Below are 19,818 nucleotides of genomic sequence, written 5' to 3'. Positions count from 1 at the left end.
ACACTAAAACCATTTCCATTTTCATATTTTTAAATGAAATTGAAATGGTAATCATGGAAACAAAACGATATCGGTATTTTGAAAATATCGGAAATGAAAGTTCGATACGAAAAATATACCAGTAACGATCGAAATCTAATATACGATCAGTAAACATATCAATATAAAAATATCTTAATATAAAAGTTCACAATACAACAAAGATCACATTTACAATTCATAATATAACAAGTTCATAAAGATCACATGTTCATAATATAAGTTCACAATATAACAAATTTATAAAGATCACAAGTTCACAGATTCAAAGTTCACAAATACTCTCTGTTCCAATTTATAATTCATTTGACTTTTTTACAATAAATTTAACAATCTCGTCTTAATCAAAAAAGTTCATAATTAATATTAATTTTTATTGGGATATCGTTTAGCATATAATATAATTTAACTTGAGACAAAAAAATTTCCAAGTTTATTTAATTTTTTTAAAATTCCAAGATTTAAATTTGATAAACGAAGAAAACGATCAATAAAACATTAATTCAATTTCGATATAAAATTCCGATAACCAATTATGTTTTCGAAAAATACCATAACCATTAAATACGGTCGAAAAATCGGAAACGAATTTCGAAAAACCAAAAAAAAATGAAATCGTTTTCATCCCTAGTACCACACTACTAGCGGCTAGTGACAGTAGAATCGAGGGGCAGTGAGGTGACAGCTAACAAGTGTGTATTACCCTAACTGAACATACAACGGTGGGGGTTTGGAAGCAAGAATATACCTAGGTCCCTAAGATCCAAACGTGCTTTATACAGGGCGCAGTTTACTCAATTTTGCTCCCCGTTTCCAGTGCCACCAACAACGCCGCCGCTCGAGGACGATTCTGATGCTACCGGAAGAATCATGCCCCCTGGTATATCGCTCGAGATCGCATTTGAAGCTTGTGCAGTGTCACTTTGGCAGTCGAAATGGGCTATCAAACCTCTTAGCTGTTACAGGAGAACAGATCAGTTAAGCTGCAAGCCATCACACCATCTGCACAGCGGACCGTTACTTGAAATGGCACAAAGAACAACATGAATATACTATACATTCTGGAAAAGGCATTGCTTTAAGCATACACACCTCTTCCTGAAGTTTTTCGATCTTCTCATCTTTTAATCTGAGCGCAGCTTGCTCCCTGAAACAGAATTACACCAACTTAGATAAAAACACAAAATAAGTGTATGTTCTATTCTAGTTTCTAAATTGGTACGATCATAGTATTCAACACCTGGAACAATGACCGAAGTACAAAACACAAAAGAAAATTCTAACAAGTGACCAAAGGAAAAGAACGAAAAAAACTTGATCGCTCATAACTCATGAAACCAAATGGAAATTAGTGGGCCTATACCAAATTGAGATGACCAAGGCATTTCTTTGACAGACATATTAGGATCAGTTATTAGGAAGGCAGCAAAAGCACAGTACACTTACCTTGTTGATCCATATTCTCTAGCTTGAATAAAAATAATATAGGGCAAACAAGAAGCATTATTTAATAGATTGGTTCTGTGTTTATTTCAAATGCAACAAAGAAACTACCTTGCTTGTGCTTTTCGTATAGTTTCAATCCACATCTCCTGATTCTTGACAAGATTGCCATTTACCTGAGGAAAAAGGATACAGTCCAAACAATTAAAACAAATGAAGGCAACAGATAACACAAAGTATTAAGCGCTAACATATAGATTTAGCTGTACCATATAGTCAAGTATTCGCTTACTTCATCAAGAAATTTTTTCTCTTCCATACACTTGTCAAACTTTACTTCCAACTTTTGGAGTTTTGTGCTCATGGCTTTCTCAGTAGCAGCAGAAATTTCTTTCTCAGTTTCCTCCTTGACTTCTAGTAGAAGTGACTCATAGTACTACATTAGCACGAAAACCAAATGAAAACACATGGTTTCAATACAGTAGCAGATAGTAAACATCACTAAAAAAAGCACAATAACGTATGGACTTACATTTCTTTGCTTTTCAAGTTGAAATGTGACGAGATCATTGTACTCTTCAACAATCTAAAATAGGGGTAAGTTAATGGTGTAATGCAAGGTATAGAAGTTTGTCAGGATGCTATTTGGTAACAGTTAGCATAACAAATTCTTTACTTAAACACATTACAGCTTCAAATTTACTGTTCAGTAGAGCTTCATCCATTGCGGCATCACCACTGCATAGTGAACACGTGCTCTCTGCTGTGTGATCACCATGGAAATTGTACTCAACTAGCTTTCCATCTGTTTTTGACTGAATAAGCCGATGTACATAGTTGTCCCCAGCATAGTCCCACACTTTTTGTGTCTCTAACTCAAGTGAATAACAATGTTGAGTTTCCTTCCAGTGTTCAATAGCATGTCCACCCTTGTACCTGTGAATATCCCCAGCAATTAAATCAAATAAGTTATTTAATATATTCGCAGTTGCCAGAATGAACATGAAATATTTTACCTTCCACAGCCAACATGGCCACAGATTAGACATATCCAAAGATTCTCCGAAGTTCCGCAAATAGAACACATGGATTTCTCTGGTTGCTGCTGACAATATCTACAGACCTGAAAGATACTTTCAATGTAAACACAAATTGCACAAGCTGCCAACATGAGTAAAATGACATACTATGTTTTTCCCCTAAAACCAGAGAAGAAGACTATTGACAAAGGTCAAACCCAATCCATCCACTATGAAATACAAAAGGAAAGAAAGAATTGCTCAATGTACAAATTTGAAATATTGCTAGCTTGATGATAAAAGGTATTCCCATAGGCACCAAGAGCATAGCTGAGTTTCATATTTCCATTTTGAATTTAAATAAAAATATGGCAATGATACAATCAGCACAAAGTACTGCAGATAGTAAATTAATACAAAACAAACACATTAACAAAGTAAATCATCTGTCACTTACCGGGCATGAGGAGTCTGTCCATTTTGATATGCACGAGCAGTGGAAAGAATGGTTGCAGATTGTTGTGAGAATACCTCCAGGATCTTGGTCAAGTCGTTCTATTTAAAGATCGAAACAAATAAATCATATGATCAAAATAAACTTCAAACACCATCTTGTTTGGGCTCAAATATAGTAGGGAGCTTGATAAAAATGCATGACACCAAGCCTCTATAAAGCGAAGTGAACATAAAATAGATATACTATGTATAACATAAAGTTCCATGTACTATGCACTGCCAAAGGAACAAATCAGAGAAACCACCCAAAAGAAAACTAAGCATCCTACATTATAGAAAGCCAGTTTAACAGATGATATGTTTGAAAAAAACTAAATTCAAATATTTCTATTCATGGATAAACCTTCTGACATCAATTAAGGCAACTTTTGGAACCTCTAGAGTTAATAGTTAGTTGCTAGTTGTAGAGGTTCCAAACATCTCCAGCTAATCCCTCAAATTTTTTCTCGAACACGCAAGAGAGCTAACTCCGCCTATGTTGTCTCAGCATATGTTGGTGCATCATAGTCTGGTCCCAAGTCCAGGTACAAGGAGGAGGGTTGCGTTAGACGTAGCGAGCCAGCTATAAAAACTTAGCCACTCAAATAGAGATGAAACCCAATGGAAAAACGTTGGGGCGTAACCCTCTTTGCGACGCGCCATATCAGAACCCGAGTATGGTGTTATGTTAAATGGGCAAGGGCCGGGCCGCCACCCCTTGGTGGCGCGCCGTGTCTTGATCTGGATGCAGTGTCAAGTGAGCAAGGATCGGGTCGCCGCTTCCTTAATGGCGCGCTACATCGGCGCCCGGGTGTAGTGACAAATGTGCAAGGGTCTTCGCATCTGTCTCAACGAGTGTGAGGGGTAAGAAAGCTAGTTGAGTCGACTAGGATCCGTGTAGGTAGTTGGAACGTAGGGTCCCTTACAAGTAAGCTAAGGGAGTTAGTCGATGCAGCGAGCAAGAGGCGTGTTAATATTCTATGTGTCCAGGAGACAAAATGGAAGGGGCAAAAAGCGAAGGAGGTGGAGAACATTGGTTCCAAACTTTGGTACTCACAAAAAGTGGCAAACAAAAATGGAGTAGGTATCCTGATTGATAAGACCCTAAAGGATGGAGTGGTGGATGTCAAAAGGCAGGGAGATAGGATTATCCTAGTCAAACTAGTTTTTGGGGATGTAGTCTTGAACATTATAAGTGTGTATGCCCCTCAGGTTGGTCTCAGTGAGAGCGAGAAGAGGAAGTTCTGGGAAGACTTAGATAGCATGGTCAGAGCAGTACCAACCAATGAGAAGCTTTTCATAGGAGGAGATCTCAATGGTCATGTAGGTTCAACAAATGCAGGTTATGAGCTAGCTCATGGAAGTTTCGGGTATGGTAGTAGTAATCAAGAAGGAGAGGATATTTTGGACTTTGTTGTAGTCTACAACCTAGTGATAGCCAACACTTTCTTCAGAAAGAGAGATTCTCATTTGGTGACTTTTAGCAGTGGCCATCGTTCGAGCCAGATCGACTTCGTTCTCACAAGGAGAGAAGATAAACAAGTATGTTTGGATTGTAAGGTGATACCTCGAGAGAGTGTTGTGCCCCAACATAATCTTGTGCTGGCTGACTTCCGTTTTCGGATACATACCCATAGGGATCAACAAGCCAAAATTACGAGGACGAAGTGGTGGAAACTCAAAGGGGAGACATCCGAAGTTTTTAGGGAAAGAGTTTTTGTGGAGGGCGCTTGGTCTGAAGAAAAAGATGCAAACAACATGTGGGTGAAGATGGCAACTTGTATTAGGAAGGTGGCATCAGAGGTGTTTGGAGTGACCAAAGGAAGCAGAGGTGAACCTAAGGATACTTGGTGGTGGACCGAGGACGTTCAAAAGTCAATAAAGGAGAAGAAAGAATGTTACAGGAGCTCGTTCCATGACAGGAGCGCGATCAACATAGAGAGGTATAAGGTGGCAAAGAAGACTGCAAAGGGAACTGTAAGTGGGGCAAAGGGTCGAGCTTATGATGGTCTTTACCGAAGACTAAGTACAAAGGAAGGGGAGAAGGATGTCTATAAGATGGCTAGGATTCAGGAAAGGAAGACGAGGGACCTCAACCAAGTTAAATGCATTAAGGATGAGATGGATCAACTCTTGGTAAAAGGACAAGACATCAAACAGAGGTGGCAGAGGTATTTTGACAATCTTTTCAATGGTGAGAATGAGACTATGGCACCCAATTAGATGACTCCTTTGATGATTTAAATAGATGCTTTGTACGCAGGATCCAAGAATCAGAGGTCAAAGAAGCTTTAAAGAGGATGAAAGGGGGCAAGGCGATGGGCCTGGATGGTATCCCAATAAAGGTGTGGAAATGCCTTGGGGATATTACTATTGTTTGGCTAACCAAGTTGTTGAACCATAATTTTCGATCAAACAAGATGCCCGATGAGTGGACTAGTGGAGGATATTCAAAGTTGTACCAACTATCGAGGGATTAAGGGTGTGTTTGGTTTGACTTTTGGCTTTGGCTTTTGCCCCCTAAAAGCCAAAAGCCAACCAAAGGGCTGGATCCAGGAAGCAGCTTTTTCTAAAAGCCGACTTTCTCGTAGTGCAAATTTGAAAGCACCCCAGGACCTGCTTTTAGTGGCTTTTCAGATGGAACTATGAAAACATATATCGAAGAATTTTTAACGACTTTTAGTGGTTTCCACCAAACGGTTTTTAGCTTTTTAACAGCTTACAGCCTACAGCAGCTTTTTCCACAGCTCACAGTCCACAGCAACTTTTTTCACAGCCACAGCCCAACCAAACAGACCCTAAGCTCATGAGCCACACTATGAAGTTATGGGAGAGAGTTATTGAGCATCGCCTAAGAGGAATGACACATATCACCATGAACCAATTTGGATTCATGCCTGGAAGGTCAACCATGGAAGCAATTTTTTTAATAAGACGCGTCATGGAGCGGTATAAAGAGCAGAAGGACTTACACATGGTTTTTATCTATTTGGAAAAAGGCCTATGATAAAATGCCTAGGAATCTCATGTTGTGGGCATTGGATAAGCATAAAGTCCCAACAAAGTATGTTACGCTCAAGGACATGTATGACAAGGTTGTGACTTGCGTCCGAACAACTGATGATGATACAAATGTTTTCCCGATTAACATATGACTACATCTGTCAAGGGCATGGGCGTCTAGAGCAGGGGGCCCTCGGCTACGAAGGTCGTAGCCGCGGTTCGTCGTCTTCTCCGGCGTGGTTATCCCCCACAGCCGTAGGCTTAGTTGGTAGAGAGAGAGGTGGAGAAGAGATAACTTGTTTGCTGCCTTTATTCCTGTCTCCCTGTGCCGCATATATAGCCATCGGCCTGTTGTTATTTTAGGCAAGCCTAAACATGGTAACACTAATCAATCACTAATCAATCACTCCTTTCCTTCCCTCTACTTTCCATTCTTCTACTAATCAATCACCCATCAATCTCTCCTTTCCTTCCCTCTACTTTCCATTCTTCTATTTTCCTTCCTAGCCATTGCCTTCCATATGCTCCTGCTGATCTCCCAGATCTGCGCGCTCCTGTGCGCGGCGCCTGTCACGGGCGCGACGCTGCCTGGCGTACGAGCGCCCGTACATGACATCTCTCCCCTCGTCGAAGGCCATCTCGTCCTCGAGCTGAAAGGCTGGGAATCGGGCGCGGAAGTCGTCGAACTCCTCCCAGGTGGCTGATAAAGCTGGTTCGCCGCTCCAGTGAACGAGGACTTACCGCACGCCACGCGACAAGCGAGCCCCCGCTATTCTTGCAGGCTCAGGCACTACCGCACCATTGAGAAGAGGCGGCAGAGCCGGCGGTGTGGTGGGTGGGGAGCCCACGTACTTCCGGAGCACGCCGACATGAAACACGTCGTGCAGGCGCGCGCCGGGCGGCAATTCTAGCCGAACAGCCACGTCATTGATGATCTCGGTGACGCGGTAGGGTCCCACGTAGCGAGGCTTGAGCTTCCCAGTGATGGTTCGCGGCAGGGACGTCGCCACACGTTGGCGAAGGCGAAGGAATGCCCAGTCCCCAACCTCATATGTGACCTCCCGGTGGTGCTTATCATACTGCAGCTTTTGGACCGCCTGAGCCTGCTCGAGACGGAAGCGGACGTCAGCCAGAAAGGCTTCCCGCGCTTCCATTTCTTGTGCCACCGCCGCCACCCTTGTGTCCTCGGGCTCGTAGGAGCGGATGGAGGGCGGATCACGGCCGTAGACCACCCGGAACGGGGTGTCGCGGAGGGACGACTGGTAGGTCGTGTTGTAGACGTACTCCGCCCAAGGGAGCCAGCGAAGCCACTGGCGAGGGCGATCGCCGGTGAGGCAGCGTAGGTACATGACGATGACGCGGTTGGCCGCCTCCGTCTGGCCATCCGTCTGCGGGTGGAACGCTGATGACATGAGGAGCTTGGTGCCCATGAGGCGCATCAACTCGCTCCAGAACGACGAGGTGAACAGCGGGTCGCGGTCGGAGATGATGGATTGCGGTATCCCGTGGAGACGGATGATGTCGGTGAAGAAAGCCTGTGCCACAGACTCCGCCGTGTACGGGTGCGCTAGGGGGATGAAATGGCAGTATTTGCTGAAGCGGTCGACGGCGGAGAGGATGACCGTCTTGCCGTGCACCCGGGGTAGCGCTTCAACGAAGTCCATCGCAATGTCCGCCCAGACCGCCGAGGGCACTGGCAGCGGCTGCAGCAAGCCAGTTGGATGTAGATGTTCCGACTTGAACCGCTGGCACGTCACACACGCCCGCACGAAGTCCTGTACCAGGCGTCGCATGTTGGGGAAGTGGAAATCCTGGCGCAGGGTGCAGTGGACGCCCTCATGCCCATCGTCATGCACGGCGGCCACAATCTCCTGCAGCAGGGGCGACACCGGTGGAATGTACAGGCGCCCATCGTAGGTGACCATGTCGTCAGCCACCGCCCACGGTGCATCGCGGGTGCCAGCGCCGACTCCTTCATGGATGGCTGCTGGAGCCGGGTCCATGGCCTGGGCCTGACGAAGGCGCGCGATGAAGTCGAAGCGGGGCGCGGAGATCGCCAGCAGCACGTAGGGCTGGAAACGAGCCGAGCCGAGCTCGGCTCGGCTCGGTTCGGCTCGTCCATTTCACGAGCTGGGGAAACAGGCTCGGCTCGGCTCGACGGCGACTCGCGAGTCGGCTCGGCTCGCGAGCCACACCCTGATATTACACAATTGCATTATATAGTGAATTATTAGTATATAAATGTGAAATATATAGATATCATTCATTATTATGAGTAATCTAAATTATTAATTGTCATATACCTATCATGAAACGCTAAGGAATAAACTGAAAATCTATAAAATTAGCCAATATCCATCATTATTGTACATATTAAGTAATTTGCCACAGCTCGCGAACCGGCTCGCGAGCCGGAACGAGCCGGCTCGGCTCGGCTCGCTACGGGAACGAGCCTAAAAGGCAAGCTCGGCTCGGCTCGCTCGAGGCTCGCGAGCCGCTCCGAGCTCGAGCCGGCTCGCGAGCCTCGACCTTATTTTCCAGCCCTAGCAGCACGCTCTCCTCCGTGTCGCGGCGGGATAGAGCATCCGCAATGACGTTCGTGGCGCCCGACCTGTACTCCACAGTGAAAGTAAAGCCCAACAACTTCCCGACCCAGTGGTGTTGCGGGATTGTGGAGAGGCGCTGGTCGAGGAGGTATTTGAGGCTATAGTGGTCTGTCTTGACGATGAAGCACCGCCCCCAGAGGTACGGCCGCCAGTGCCGGACCGCCTGGACTAGGCCGATGAGCTCGCGCTCGTAGGCTGCCAACGCCTGGTGACGAGGAGCGATGAGACGGCTGAAGAAAGCCACCGGATGTCCCTCTTGGGTGAGCACGGCGCCAAACCCGTGTGACGACACATCACACTCAACCACGAAGGTCTTTGTGAAGTCAGGCATGGTGAGGACCGGTGCCGAGGTGACGGCGGCCTTGAGGGCGCCGAAAGCCGTCGCTGCCTTGTCATCCCAGGCGAAGCCGTCTTTCTTGAGGAGGGCCGTGAGTGGTGCGGCGACCATGCCGTAGTTGGGCACAAACTTGCGGTAGTAGCCCGCCAGGCCAAGAAACCCGCGCACCGCCCGAGCCGAGCATGGCACCGGCCAGTCGAAGATGGCCTGCACCTTTGTCGGGTCCATGGCTACGCCCGCCGCCGAGATCACATGACCAAGGTAGGCGACGGACGGGGCTCCGAAGGTGCATTTGGAGCGCTTGACGAAGAGTTGGTGGCGTTGTAGTTCCTCGAGGACCATCCTGAGGTAGTGCTGGTGCTCCTCCCAATTCTTGCTATATATCAGGATATCATCAAAGAAAACAAGGCCAAACCGGCGCAGGAAGGGACGGAGCACATCGTTCATGAGGGCTTGGAATGTTGCCGGTGCGTTGCAAAGCCCGAACGCCATCACCAGGAACTCGTACAGGCCGTCGTGGGTACGAAATGCCGTTTTGTGCACGTCTTCTGGCCTCATGCGCACCTGGTGGTACCCGGAACGCAGGTCCAGCTTGGAGAAGAACCGGGCACCATGAAGCTCGTCCAGCAGCTCGTCGACCACCGGGATCAGGAAGGCGTCCTTGATGGTGACCGCGTTTAGCGCGCGGTAGTCGACGCAGAACCGCCACGACCCGTCGGGCTTCTTCACGAGGAGGACCGACGACGAGAATGGTGAATCGCTGCGACGAACAATCCCCTGCTCGATCATGGCGGCGCACTGGCGTTCCAGCTCGTTTTTGTGTGCCGCCGGGTACCGGTAAGGCCGGACTGCCACCGGCTGCGCGCCCTGCTTGAGGATGATGCGGTGGTCATGGGCGCGCAACGGGGGCAGACCAGCCGGCTCTGCGAAGACGGGCGCGAAGGTGTCCAGGAGAGCCGCGAGCAGAGGCTCGGCCGCGGTGGTGGCGCCCAGCACCGGCGCCGAGGACGTGGGCACGCCGTTCCAGCAGACTGTGCGGTCGTGGTGCTGGAACGACATGTGCCTGCATGCGAGATCCCACACGATGGGCCCCAGCGCGCCCAACTAGCGAGTGTCGAGGACGACATCGTACCCGGCCAACGGCATGACGAAGAGATCGGTCGGGAACGCGTCGCCGCCGACGGTGAGGGGCGCGTTGCGGATGACGCCCACGCAAGTGATGCGCTCGTCGTTGGCCACCATGGCCGAAAGGCGCGGGCGCTGTTGCTGGGGAAGGCCGGAACGCCGCGCCGCTGCCTCGGATATGAAATTGTGTGTGCTGCCTGAGTCGAGGAGGGCGACGAGCGGGGTGGCTCCTAACATGACGGCGACCCGCATGGTGTCGGCCACGGGACAGCCGGAGACGGCCTGTAACGAGAAGCACGGCGCCTCAGCGTCGAGGCTGTCGGGGTGGTCGGTGTCGTCTTCGTCCATGATCTCGACGCCGTCGACGAAGAAGATGCGCTTGCAGAACCTGTTGTGACCCTGGAATACTTGTCATTGCAATTGAAACATAATCTGAGGCGACGGCGTTCAGCCATCTCCTCAGTGCTGAGCCTTCTGCCCTCGCCACGGCCCGGAGCCGCGCCCGCCGGTGGTGCCGGGAGCGCCAAAGGGACGTGGGGCGTCGGAAGCGCCATAGGCGCCGGTTTCGGCGGCGGAGGCAGGACGCCGCGTGCGACTGGCCTGATATGGGCCGGCGTTGGGGCCCTGTCGAGTTCCATCAGCTCCACTTGCCGCGCGAGGCTCATAGCCGCCGCGAGCGACTGGGGGTTGTGGATGCGCACCGCATGGCTGAGCGGTGGCAACAGCCCGCCCGTGAAGAGTTGCACGCGCTGGCGTTCCTCCAGTGGTCCGGCGCGCGGTAGTAGCTCCTGGAAGCGGTTCTGGTACTCCTCCATGGTGCCTGTACGCCTACACTCAGCGAGTTCGAACAGCGGCGCCGAGCGTAGGGGAGGCCCGAAGCGCAACTGGAGGATGTCCTTGAAGCGGTGCCAGCGCAGAGTCCCCTCATCCGTCTTTAGCTGGAGGTACCACGACTGGGCCACGCCCTCGAGGTGGTAAAAGGCCATCCAAACCTTCTCCTCCTCCATGATCCACTGCTGATGAAAGTAGGACTCACAGCGGTTGACGAAGAGCATGGGGTCCGACTTGCCGTCAAAACGCGGGAAGTCGATTTTTTGGAACCTTGGTGGCCGATCGATGTGGTGCTGGCCGTCGTGGCCGCCGCTGCCGGACGGCGAGGAGGAGGGCGCCTTGTCCTTCTTCAACGACTCGACGTCATTTTGGAGGACAGATATCGTACCCACGAGCTTCTCGATTATCGTAGCCAAATCGTCGATGGTTTTGGTGGTCATAATGGAGGAGGTCAACGGCGGTGATGGTGGAGGGCTGGGTGGTGGTTGGGTGACGTCGAGGGACTGATCGGAGGTGTGGCATCGAGAGGACGAAGATCGCCTGACTCGTGATACCAGGTTGTCAACGGCCTGGGCGTCTAGAGCAGGGGGCCCTCGGCTACGAAGGTCGTAGCCGCGGTTCGTCGTCTTCTCCGGCGTGGTTATCCCCCACAGCCGTAGGCTTAGTTGGTAGAGAGAGAGAGGTGGAGAAGAGATAACTTGTTTGCTGCCTTTATTCCTGTCTCCCTGTGCCGCATATATAGCCATCGGCCTGCTGTTATTTTAGGCAAGCCTAAACATGGTAACACTAATCAATCACTAATCAATCACTCCTTTCCTTCCCTCTACTTTCCATTCTTCTACTAATCAATCACCCATCAATCTCTCCTTTCCTTCCCTCTACTTTCCATTCTTCTATTTTCCTTCCTAGCCACTGCTTTCCATATGCTCCTGCTGATCTCCCAGATCTGCGCGCTCCTGTGCGCGGCGCCTGTCACGGGCGCGACGCTGCCTGGCGTACGAGTGCCCGTACATGACACCATCAAGGTTCAACTTTGAGCCCTTATATATTTGCCTTAGTGATAGATGAGGTCATGAGGGATATACAAGGAGATATCCCTTGGTGTATGCTTTTCGCTGACGATGTAGTTCTAGTAGATGAAATCCGGGAAGGAGTAAATAGAAAGCTAGAGTTATGGCGTCAAACCATAGAGTCAAAAGGATTTAGAATTAGCAGGACCAAAACCGAGTATATGAGATGTGACTTTGGTACTACAATTAGTGAGGATGGAGATGTAAGCTTGGGAGGCCAGGTAGTACCAAAGAAGGACACCTTGCGTTATTTGGGATCGATGCTACAGAGAGATGCTGATATTGATAAAGATTTATCCATAGGATCAAAGCGGGGTGGATGAAATGGCGTCAAGCATCGAGAGTCCTATGTGACAAGAGAGTGCCACAAAAGTTGAAAGGCAAGTTCTACAGGACGGCGATTAGGCCTGCTATGTTATATGGGGTTGAGTGTTGGCCTACTAAAGATGACATATCCAACAATTAAGTGTCGCAGGGATGCGTATGTTGCGTTGGATATGTGGGCACACAAGATTGGACCAAGTGAGAAACAATGACATACACGATCGGCTAGGAGTAGTGCCAATTGAAGAAAAGCTTATTCAACACCGGTTGAGATGGTTTGGGCATGTCCACCGGAGACTCCCAGAGGCACCGGTGCACAGAGGCATCATAAGACAGAACAATAATGTGAAGAGAGGCAGGGGACGGCCAAACATGACATGGGAGGAGGCAATCAGAAGGGACTTGAAGGAATGTAATATCCCAATGGAATTGTTTTTTGATAGAAGTGCTTGGAAAGAAGCTATCCACGTACTCGAACCGAGATTAGGACTTTTCCCTTTTAGTGCTCTCAAAAGTTTTTTCCCCTCCCCTTTCTCTCTCTTTCTCTTTTTGGTGACTTCTTGTTGGGTTTCAACTCTAGCCTACCCTAACTTTCTTAGGACTAAAAGGCTATGTTGATGTTGAGCACGCAAGAGAGCTGTGTATCATTTCATAAAAGAGAAAGGATAGGAGAGGACACAAACACACCCACACGCACGCAACAAGACTCACCCACACACAACACTCCCACAGCACACAAAGGCTTCACACCACACACACTGGGGCTAAGGCCGTCAACACGTACCTCAACTAATTGTTAGCTAACTCACAACTAACAATTAGTTCATTAGCTGACTCAACCCAGCTAATAACTTCTTAGTTGGCTAACTACTAGGTCTAGGGGTTCTAAACAGGGCCTAAGAATAGGACAAAGACATAGGGAGGCTACAAACCACATATATCATTATGAATCAACTGGAACCAGGGTTCAGAATTCAACAGGCACATCATCATGCATAAACTTAAAATATGGCCCAAGTTTTCCTTATGAATAAAGATATAACAAATGCACATGTGAAAAAGATAGGATCTCACTTAGTGAGTACATCTAACTTGACATAGATCACAAATGTTCTCTTTCCATCAACCAAAGAACATATGACTGTACAAGCAGGAATCATGACTTGACTCCAAACATACGGTACTGAACATTTCTAACCATTTTAGTGCAATACAAGAGAAAAACAGAGGTTACAAACTTTTGATGTTTCAATAATCAAACAAAACAGAACACTCTACTAATTGCTTTTGAAAAGCTGATAGGGTTGTTCAAGACAACTAGGCATACCAAGACATACTGGGCATGTAGGTTGCTCAGCCAAGTTTGTAACTGAGGTATGTGCATGCTCAATCAATTCAGTGTAGTGCACCTCTTCCACAAAACGGACATGGCAGACACCCCCCTGCACCACATAAACCTCCAATCAGTAATCACTATAAAATTTAATCACCGCGCCAGCGGAAAACACCATACTAAATTCAGCAGAATAAAAGAAATCAATACCTCCAGCGAAGAGAACTGCTTCCCGTTGAAGTGCTTATAGAAGCTGTCTGTGGAGCTCTGAGTGTCAAAATTTATAAGAACGCTGTACTGGTCCTCTGCTCCATCAGTTCTGCAACACAACCACCAACTAATACTACAATCCACATACATGGAAACCACACAAGCACATAGAGTTCGCCAATTTATATGTTCCAGTATTATAAATAGAACATAGCACAGCATTAAGAAAACTAAATCAACAAATTAACTCAGACCCAACTATTGAGACTACTCGCTAGGGAAGCAGCAACCATATGAAGCGTAACCAAGGCATAGCAGGAGTGATAAGGCAATGTGAGCAACCTGACGATGCGCATCTCGAGTGTGTGAGGGACGAAGGCGCCGCAGAAACGGCAGAAGTCGGCGTAGGTCATGTGGTTGGGCACGGCGAGCACGCACACCCGCGGCTTCCTCCCCAACTACAAACACACACGGGCGAGCCAATCAAGTCACTAGATCCCATCCACACGGAAATCCCTATCAGTCGTGGCTTACCGGGACATGAGACCAGGAGGCGGCCGCGGGCGGGTCGGGGTGGAGGACGACGACGCCGCGGGTCTCCTCGATGCGAGGGTTTCCGGAAGAGAAGTGGACTGACTCCAGCGCGCGTTCGGAGGAGGAGGACGCGGCGGGAGGTGGCTGAGGGGCAGCGGACTTGCCACCGGTCGCCATGGCCGGACGAGGAAATCAGGTCCCCTGAGTCTCGACTCTCGAGACTCGAGAGCACCGAGGAGGAGGGGTCTTTGTGTAAAACTGTTTCTTGGTCCCACCTGTTCGTGAGAAATTTACTGTTATAGCATCGCTGACCTTGCAGTTTGCTGTTTTAACACTGAATATCAACATTACCAAAATAGCATTGTCAACATTAGCTCTCTACTGAAACAGCAATGTCGTTGGTTTAAGGGGTTTATGCCCTATTTGGAAGCAACTGAGTTTTTAAGAATCTAGTTTCTATCTCCAGTTTTTTTTAATTGGTTTATAAAAAAGAACTGGTTAATGATGTTAGGAACTACCTTAATTTTCATAATCTGCTTTTGGCTAGGTGAGGCTAGTTTCTTGGTTAAGAAACTAAAAATTCAATTTCTATAAACTGGGGCATAAACTAGTATGTTTGGAAGCACCTTAGTTTTTATAAACCAGTTTCTTAAAAATTAGGTGCTTCTAAACAGACTGTTAAGTTATGTTTAACCACTGATGCAACTATTGAATGACCAAAATGCCATTCCCTCTCCCCCTCGTCGTTCTAAAAGTTGTCAAACGCTGACATGACTCTCTCTCTAATGTTTCATCCCCATTCATTCTACTCTCGTTGCCACAACGGCATCGAACCCTGTGGGCAACGATTCCCATGGTCGACGAGTTCCACCGAGTGAGCTTGTCGCCCATGGAGAGAGAGAGCTCGTGCCCTCCATTGTCATGTGGTCCCAGTTGTGGTGTTGCTCCTCCACTCTACTAGGTATATGGTCGGAGCTGGTTCATGGTGGAGTGGACAGTGTCCTTCCCGACCCAGATCTGCTACATTTGTCCATAGACGCTAAGTACTCCCTTTGTGTCTTCCCCATTGCGCCAAGCAATGTGAGTTGTCTTTCATTTGTTGTAGCTAAAATTTTCTGCGGTTGCAATAGTAGATTTGTTGATACTTGACATGGTTCTAGTTTAATTGAGAATTTCATGCGTAGGATAATACTCTGAATGTAGCAGCTGGAATTGATCGAATTGATTAGGATAGTATTGAAATGAAAATAGATGGGAGGAGGAAGAAACTCACGAAATTCCTAAGGTGGATGTTTTGTATGAACAATTAGGATTGCAGTCTGATGATGAGAGGGAACCATGCAATAGGGGTAATGGTGATAGTGCTAATGATGAAAAATGACTGGTGATCCATTTTCCATGCTTTATGTAGAGTTTATCCCTGAAGATAGGGTTATTGTTTATGACAAGTTGAATCTGTTGAAAGTTGGCAGACTATATCCAAACATGAAAGAATATAGGCTTTCTATGAGGCAATATCCAATTAATGGAGAGTTTGAGCTAGATAGAAGCAACTAACATGCATCCGTATGGAGGGTTTTGTCAAGGAAAAAGGAGTTGGTAGACAAAGGAAGAATAGGATAAAGGGATGCCTATAAGGTGGTGGTGCAAAGAAAAAGAAAGGGAACCACAAAGACAAGCAATTGATTTGTGTCAAATACAAATGCCCAAATTGTGAAGAACTTGGCCATAAGAGAAATAGCCCTAAATGTCCTCTTAAGGGCTAATTTGGGAGACCAAAACCCGGAGGGGATTGGAGGGGCTAAAATACTCTCCTTATTCAATTTTGAATAAAGAGGGGATTTTAGCCCCTCCAATCCACTCCGGTTTTGTGGCTCCCAAACTAGCCCTAATGGAACAAAAAGGTAATTTATCATTTCATTTAAGTTATTGATTTTGCATTATGGTATTTAGTAATGATGTTACCTATTTACATACCATACAGGAAAAGGAAGGGCAGGAGGAGCAACACCACAACTTGGTTTCCTAAAAGGCAACATAAAGGCACTTCCACTGAAGCTCTTATGATGATCCCACCCATTGAAGAACCTATGGTGATGCCTCTCACTAAATCACCTTTGATTATAACTACTATAGATGCACCTATGATGGTGACTCATGTAGATGCACCTATATGATGACTCCTATACATACACCTATGATGTTGACTCTTGTAGATGCACCAATGATTATGCCTCATGTAGATCCTCGTACGAAGATGGTAGCAAAGAAAATTACTCCTCGGAAGAAAAAAATAAAGTCATGTCGTCCTGAACTATTATATGTGTGTGAACTAGTCTTGTTCTGAAACTATGAAGTATTTGTATGTCTCTGAACTACTGTATGTGTCTGAACTAGTGTGGTTCTGAAACTGTGTTGGCTGGTTGCTGCTAGTTTTGTTTTGAAACTGGTTGAAAATATATGCAGTTTGTTGCTACTTCTATTCTGGAAATGGTTGAAACTGTTGTAAGTGTGTATGCTATCTGAAACTTTGCATGAAAATTTTGTTTGAAACTGTAGTTTCTTGCACTATGTCTGAAACTGGAACTCAGGTGTTCAGACAAATTGTAGCTCAAGTGTTCAAACTATCTAAAATTGCATACACACTTTGCCTAAAACTGCAGTTTCGAAATATTTTCTAAAATTGCTATCTCTTTCCTAAACTGTATATGCAAAAATGTGTCCACAAAGGTAGAATGAAAACGGGGATACGTTGTGTTGATGTTTGACAGTTCTGGGATGATGAGGGGCGAGTAAAGAGCATTTTGATCATTCAATGTCACACCCAGTTTTGGAAAGTAAACTGAATATGAACCATGTACGTGTCAGAATCAGAAATTCATGTAGACAGCGATTACATAACTGGACATCATCGCACATTGCTCAAAATAATAGTGAAAATAAGTACTTTATTACATCATGATGTCCGAAACATCCACAAAGTCATTAAATAAAACCATAATCAAAAGTGCTAAACAAAACGCAGTACAATAAGGCCATCACAGGCAGCTGACTGGGGGTTTACCGCTAATCTAATCTAGAACTCGTCGAAGTCCTGAAACTCCTGAAAGTCCTCTATGTTGCCTTCATCTTCTCCTGAGCACTGGTTGCAATGGGGACAACCTGGTGTTTGGTGTTTTTAAGCAAGGGTGAGTACACAACAACATACTCAGCAGATGTCCCGTTTGGCTAAAGTGGACTAGTTGTATGCGGGGAAGGCTTAAAGCAAATGCTTTTAGTTGGTCAGGTATTTATTATTAGTAGTGAGCCAAGTTTTAGCAATAATCCCAAGTTATTAACCCAAGTAGTACTCCCTCCAAGAGGAAATACCAGAAAACCATAATTATAACCATCATCATAAAGATATCGAGAGTAATTCTAATCAAAGGAGCTCCCAAGGCTGCTCATAACCGTGAGCACGACTGATATACTAGTTTCTAACCCTCTGTAGAGGTTGCACACTTTACCCACGAGTCATGATCCTTTCCCAGCCTAGGTTGTACAGACCTGATCTTCACTATCGAGGTGAATGGCCAGGGATTCACTATGTAGCCTTTACAAAGATTCCCCAAAGGTCATAGCCGCCCGTTAGGTTTCTCTAGTTTGATAAATACGGTACTTCTTCCCACAGGAAGGGTGACTAACAAAAGCAACACGAAAGAACCTCGACACCCAGCCTCGGTAGAGCAAGTACTATGCCCAGACCCCGTTGATGGTACGACGGTGAAGCAGACTACACCTCAAGTTCCTCAAATTAATCAGCTAAGGGCGTCCTATACCACCCTCATGGTTGTACTGTTTTCTCTAGTGGCCATCCTACGAATAGGTCCTTACAGAGAGGTACTCGGGAAACAACCTGAGTCCCCTAAAGTGATACAAGTTCATCATCATAATCAAGATGTCATCATCATATCATAAATGTTACCATCATGTTCATTGATTAAAGTAAAGTGATAGCATGATACTAATTGAAAGTCGCCTAGAGGGGGGTGAATAGGCGAAACCTGAAAATTATAAACTTTTGAACACGCACTATGTCCGGGGTTAGTGTTAGAATTAATTCGGAGTGCGGAAGATAGTTCTCCTTACTAGAAGTTGCAAAATCATTGCGGATAACTTTGGGAGCCAACTCAAATCAATATGAGCAAGGGAACTTTTAGAGAGAGGAGAGGGCATAAACAAATCGAATGGAGATCAACACAAATGAACACGACGATTTGTTTACCGAGGTTCGGTTCCAAAACCTAGTCCCCGTTGAGGAGGCCACAAAGGCCGGGTCTACTCCAACCCTTTCCCTCTCTCAATCAGTCACTTAGACCGGTCGAGTGCTTCTTCAATCACACGGGTCACTAAGACCCCACAAGGATCACCACACAATTAGGTGTCTCTTGCTTGCTTTACAATTCACTTAGAAGGTTGAGAAAGAGATGAAGAAAGCATGATTGCAAAATCCAAGCAACAAGAGTAACAAATAACACACGGATCACACTCTCTCAAGTCACTAAGCACTAATGATCACTTGTCTTAATTGTGGGACTTGGAGAGATTGGACGCTTTGAGTGTGCCTTGGAATGGATTGCTAGATCTTGTATTGAATGTGAATGAGTGGAGCGCTTGGATCTTGTGAATGGAGGTGGTTGGGGTTGTATTTATAGCCTCCAACCACTTCTTAGTTGTTGCTCCTTTTCTGCCGATCGCGGACGGTCCACGCCCCTGGTCTGAACGGTCCGCCCCTGCACATCAACGGCTGAAATCGCAACGGTCAGCATTAACGGCTACATCAACGGCTATAGAGCATTTAATGCGTCGTCAGATGTCAGATAAAGCAGTCGCGGACAGTCCAGCCGTGCACCCCGGACGGTCCGCGAGGACGCTAAAAATGCATTTTACCTAACCCGTCACCTTCGGGGTTTTCTGGTTTTTCAACGACCGGACGGTCCGCGCCTGAGGTCGGACGGTCCGCGCTTGGTCTCAAACGGTGCTCGCTTCTCCATCGGACGGTCCGTAGTGTTAACTTGTGTTTTTGCAGTGTTCCTATCCGAGGCTCACCCTAGTGTCGCGGACGGTCCACCGCAAGGGCCCGTACGCATAGGTGTTTTTCCAAAAAGCTTCTCCTGTCTGAAATAATCTACGGTATTCTAGGCAGTCGACTTAGAATAGTTGTAGATGAACTTATGCACCTAAGAAATGATCAACTAGGCAAACTAGTTAGTCCATAAGGTTTGTGATGGTTGTTAAACACCAAAATCGATTATAGGAAATGTCATAAACCTATTTCCCTTTCAATCTCCCCCTTTTTGGTGATTGATGCCAACACAAACCAAAGCAAATATAAAGTGTAGAAATGTAACTAGTTTGCAATTATGACAGATGTGCATAGGTTACTTAGATTTAAACCAATTGAAAGGAT

General features: G+C 46.8%; 1 protein-coding gene across 1 annotated transcript; it reads right to left on the bottom strand.

Annotated features, from left to right (window-relative positions):
• Nucleotides 1-531: 531 nt before the first annotated feature.
• LOC100282389 (RING-type E3 ubiquitin transferase) lies at nt 532-14,605 on the bottom strand. Its single transcript, NM_001155300.2, has 12 exons — nt 14,370-14,605; nt 14,178-14,293; nt 13,836-13,944; nt 13,620-13,734; nt 2,959-3,056; nt 2,499-2,605; nt 2,172-2,418; nt 2,015-2,068; nt 1,775-1,918; nt 1,594-1,658; nt 1,132-1,186; nt 532-995 (listed from the first exon to the last, which is right to left on the bottom strand). The coding sequence occupies exons 1-12, from the start codon at nt 14,544-14,546 to the stop codon at nt 834-836; spliced, it is 1,449 nt and encodes a 482-aa protein (NP_001148772.2). The 5' UTR covers nt 14,547-14,605; the 3' UTR covers nt 532-833.
• Nucleotides 14,606-19,818: the final 5,213 nt, after the last annotated feature.

Source organism: Zea mays, chromosome 5, assembly GCF_902167145.1.
Source record: "Zea mays cultivar B73 chromosome 5, Zm-B73-REFERENCE-NAM-5.0, whole genome shotgun sequence".
Classification (NCBI taxonomy): Eukaryota; Viridiplantae; Streptophyta; class Magnoliopsida; order Poales; family Poaceae; genus Zea; species Zea mays.
The sequence above is the reverse complement of the archived record's forward strand: the minus strand, read 5'-3'. Positions and strand labels throughout refer to the sequence as shown.

Coding starts and splice junctions, on each gene's coding strand:
- LOC100282389 (NM_001155300.2), bottom strand. CDS start 14,546: ATGGCGACCGGTGGCAAGTCCGCTGCCCCTCAGCCACCTCCCGCCGCG. Junction 2,606..2,958: donor GGACAGACTCCTCATGCCCG/GTAAGTGACAGA, acceptor AGTATCTTTCAG/GTCTGTAGATATTGTCAGCA. Junction 996..1,131: donor TCGAAAAACTTCAGGAAGAG/GTGTGTATGCTT, acceptor CTCCTGTAACAG/CTAAGAGGTTTGATAGCCCA.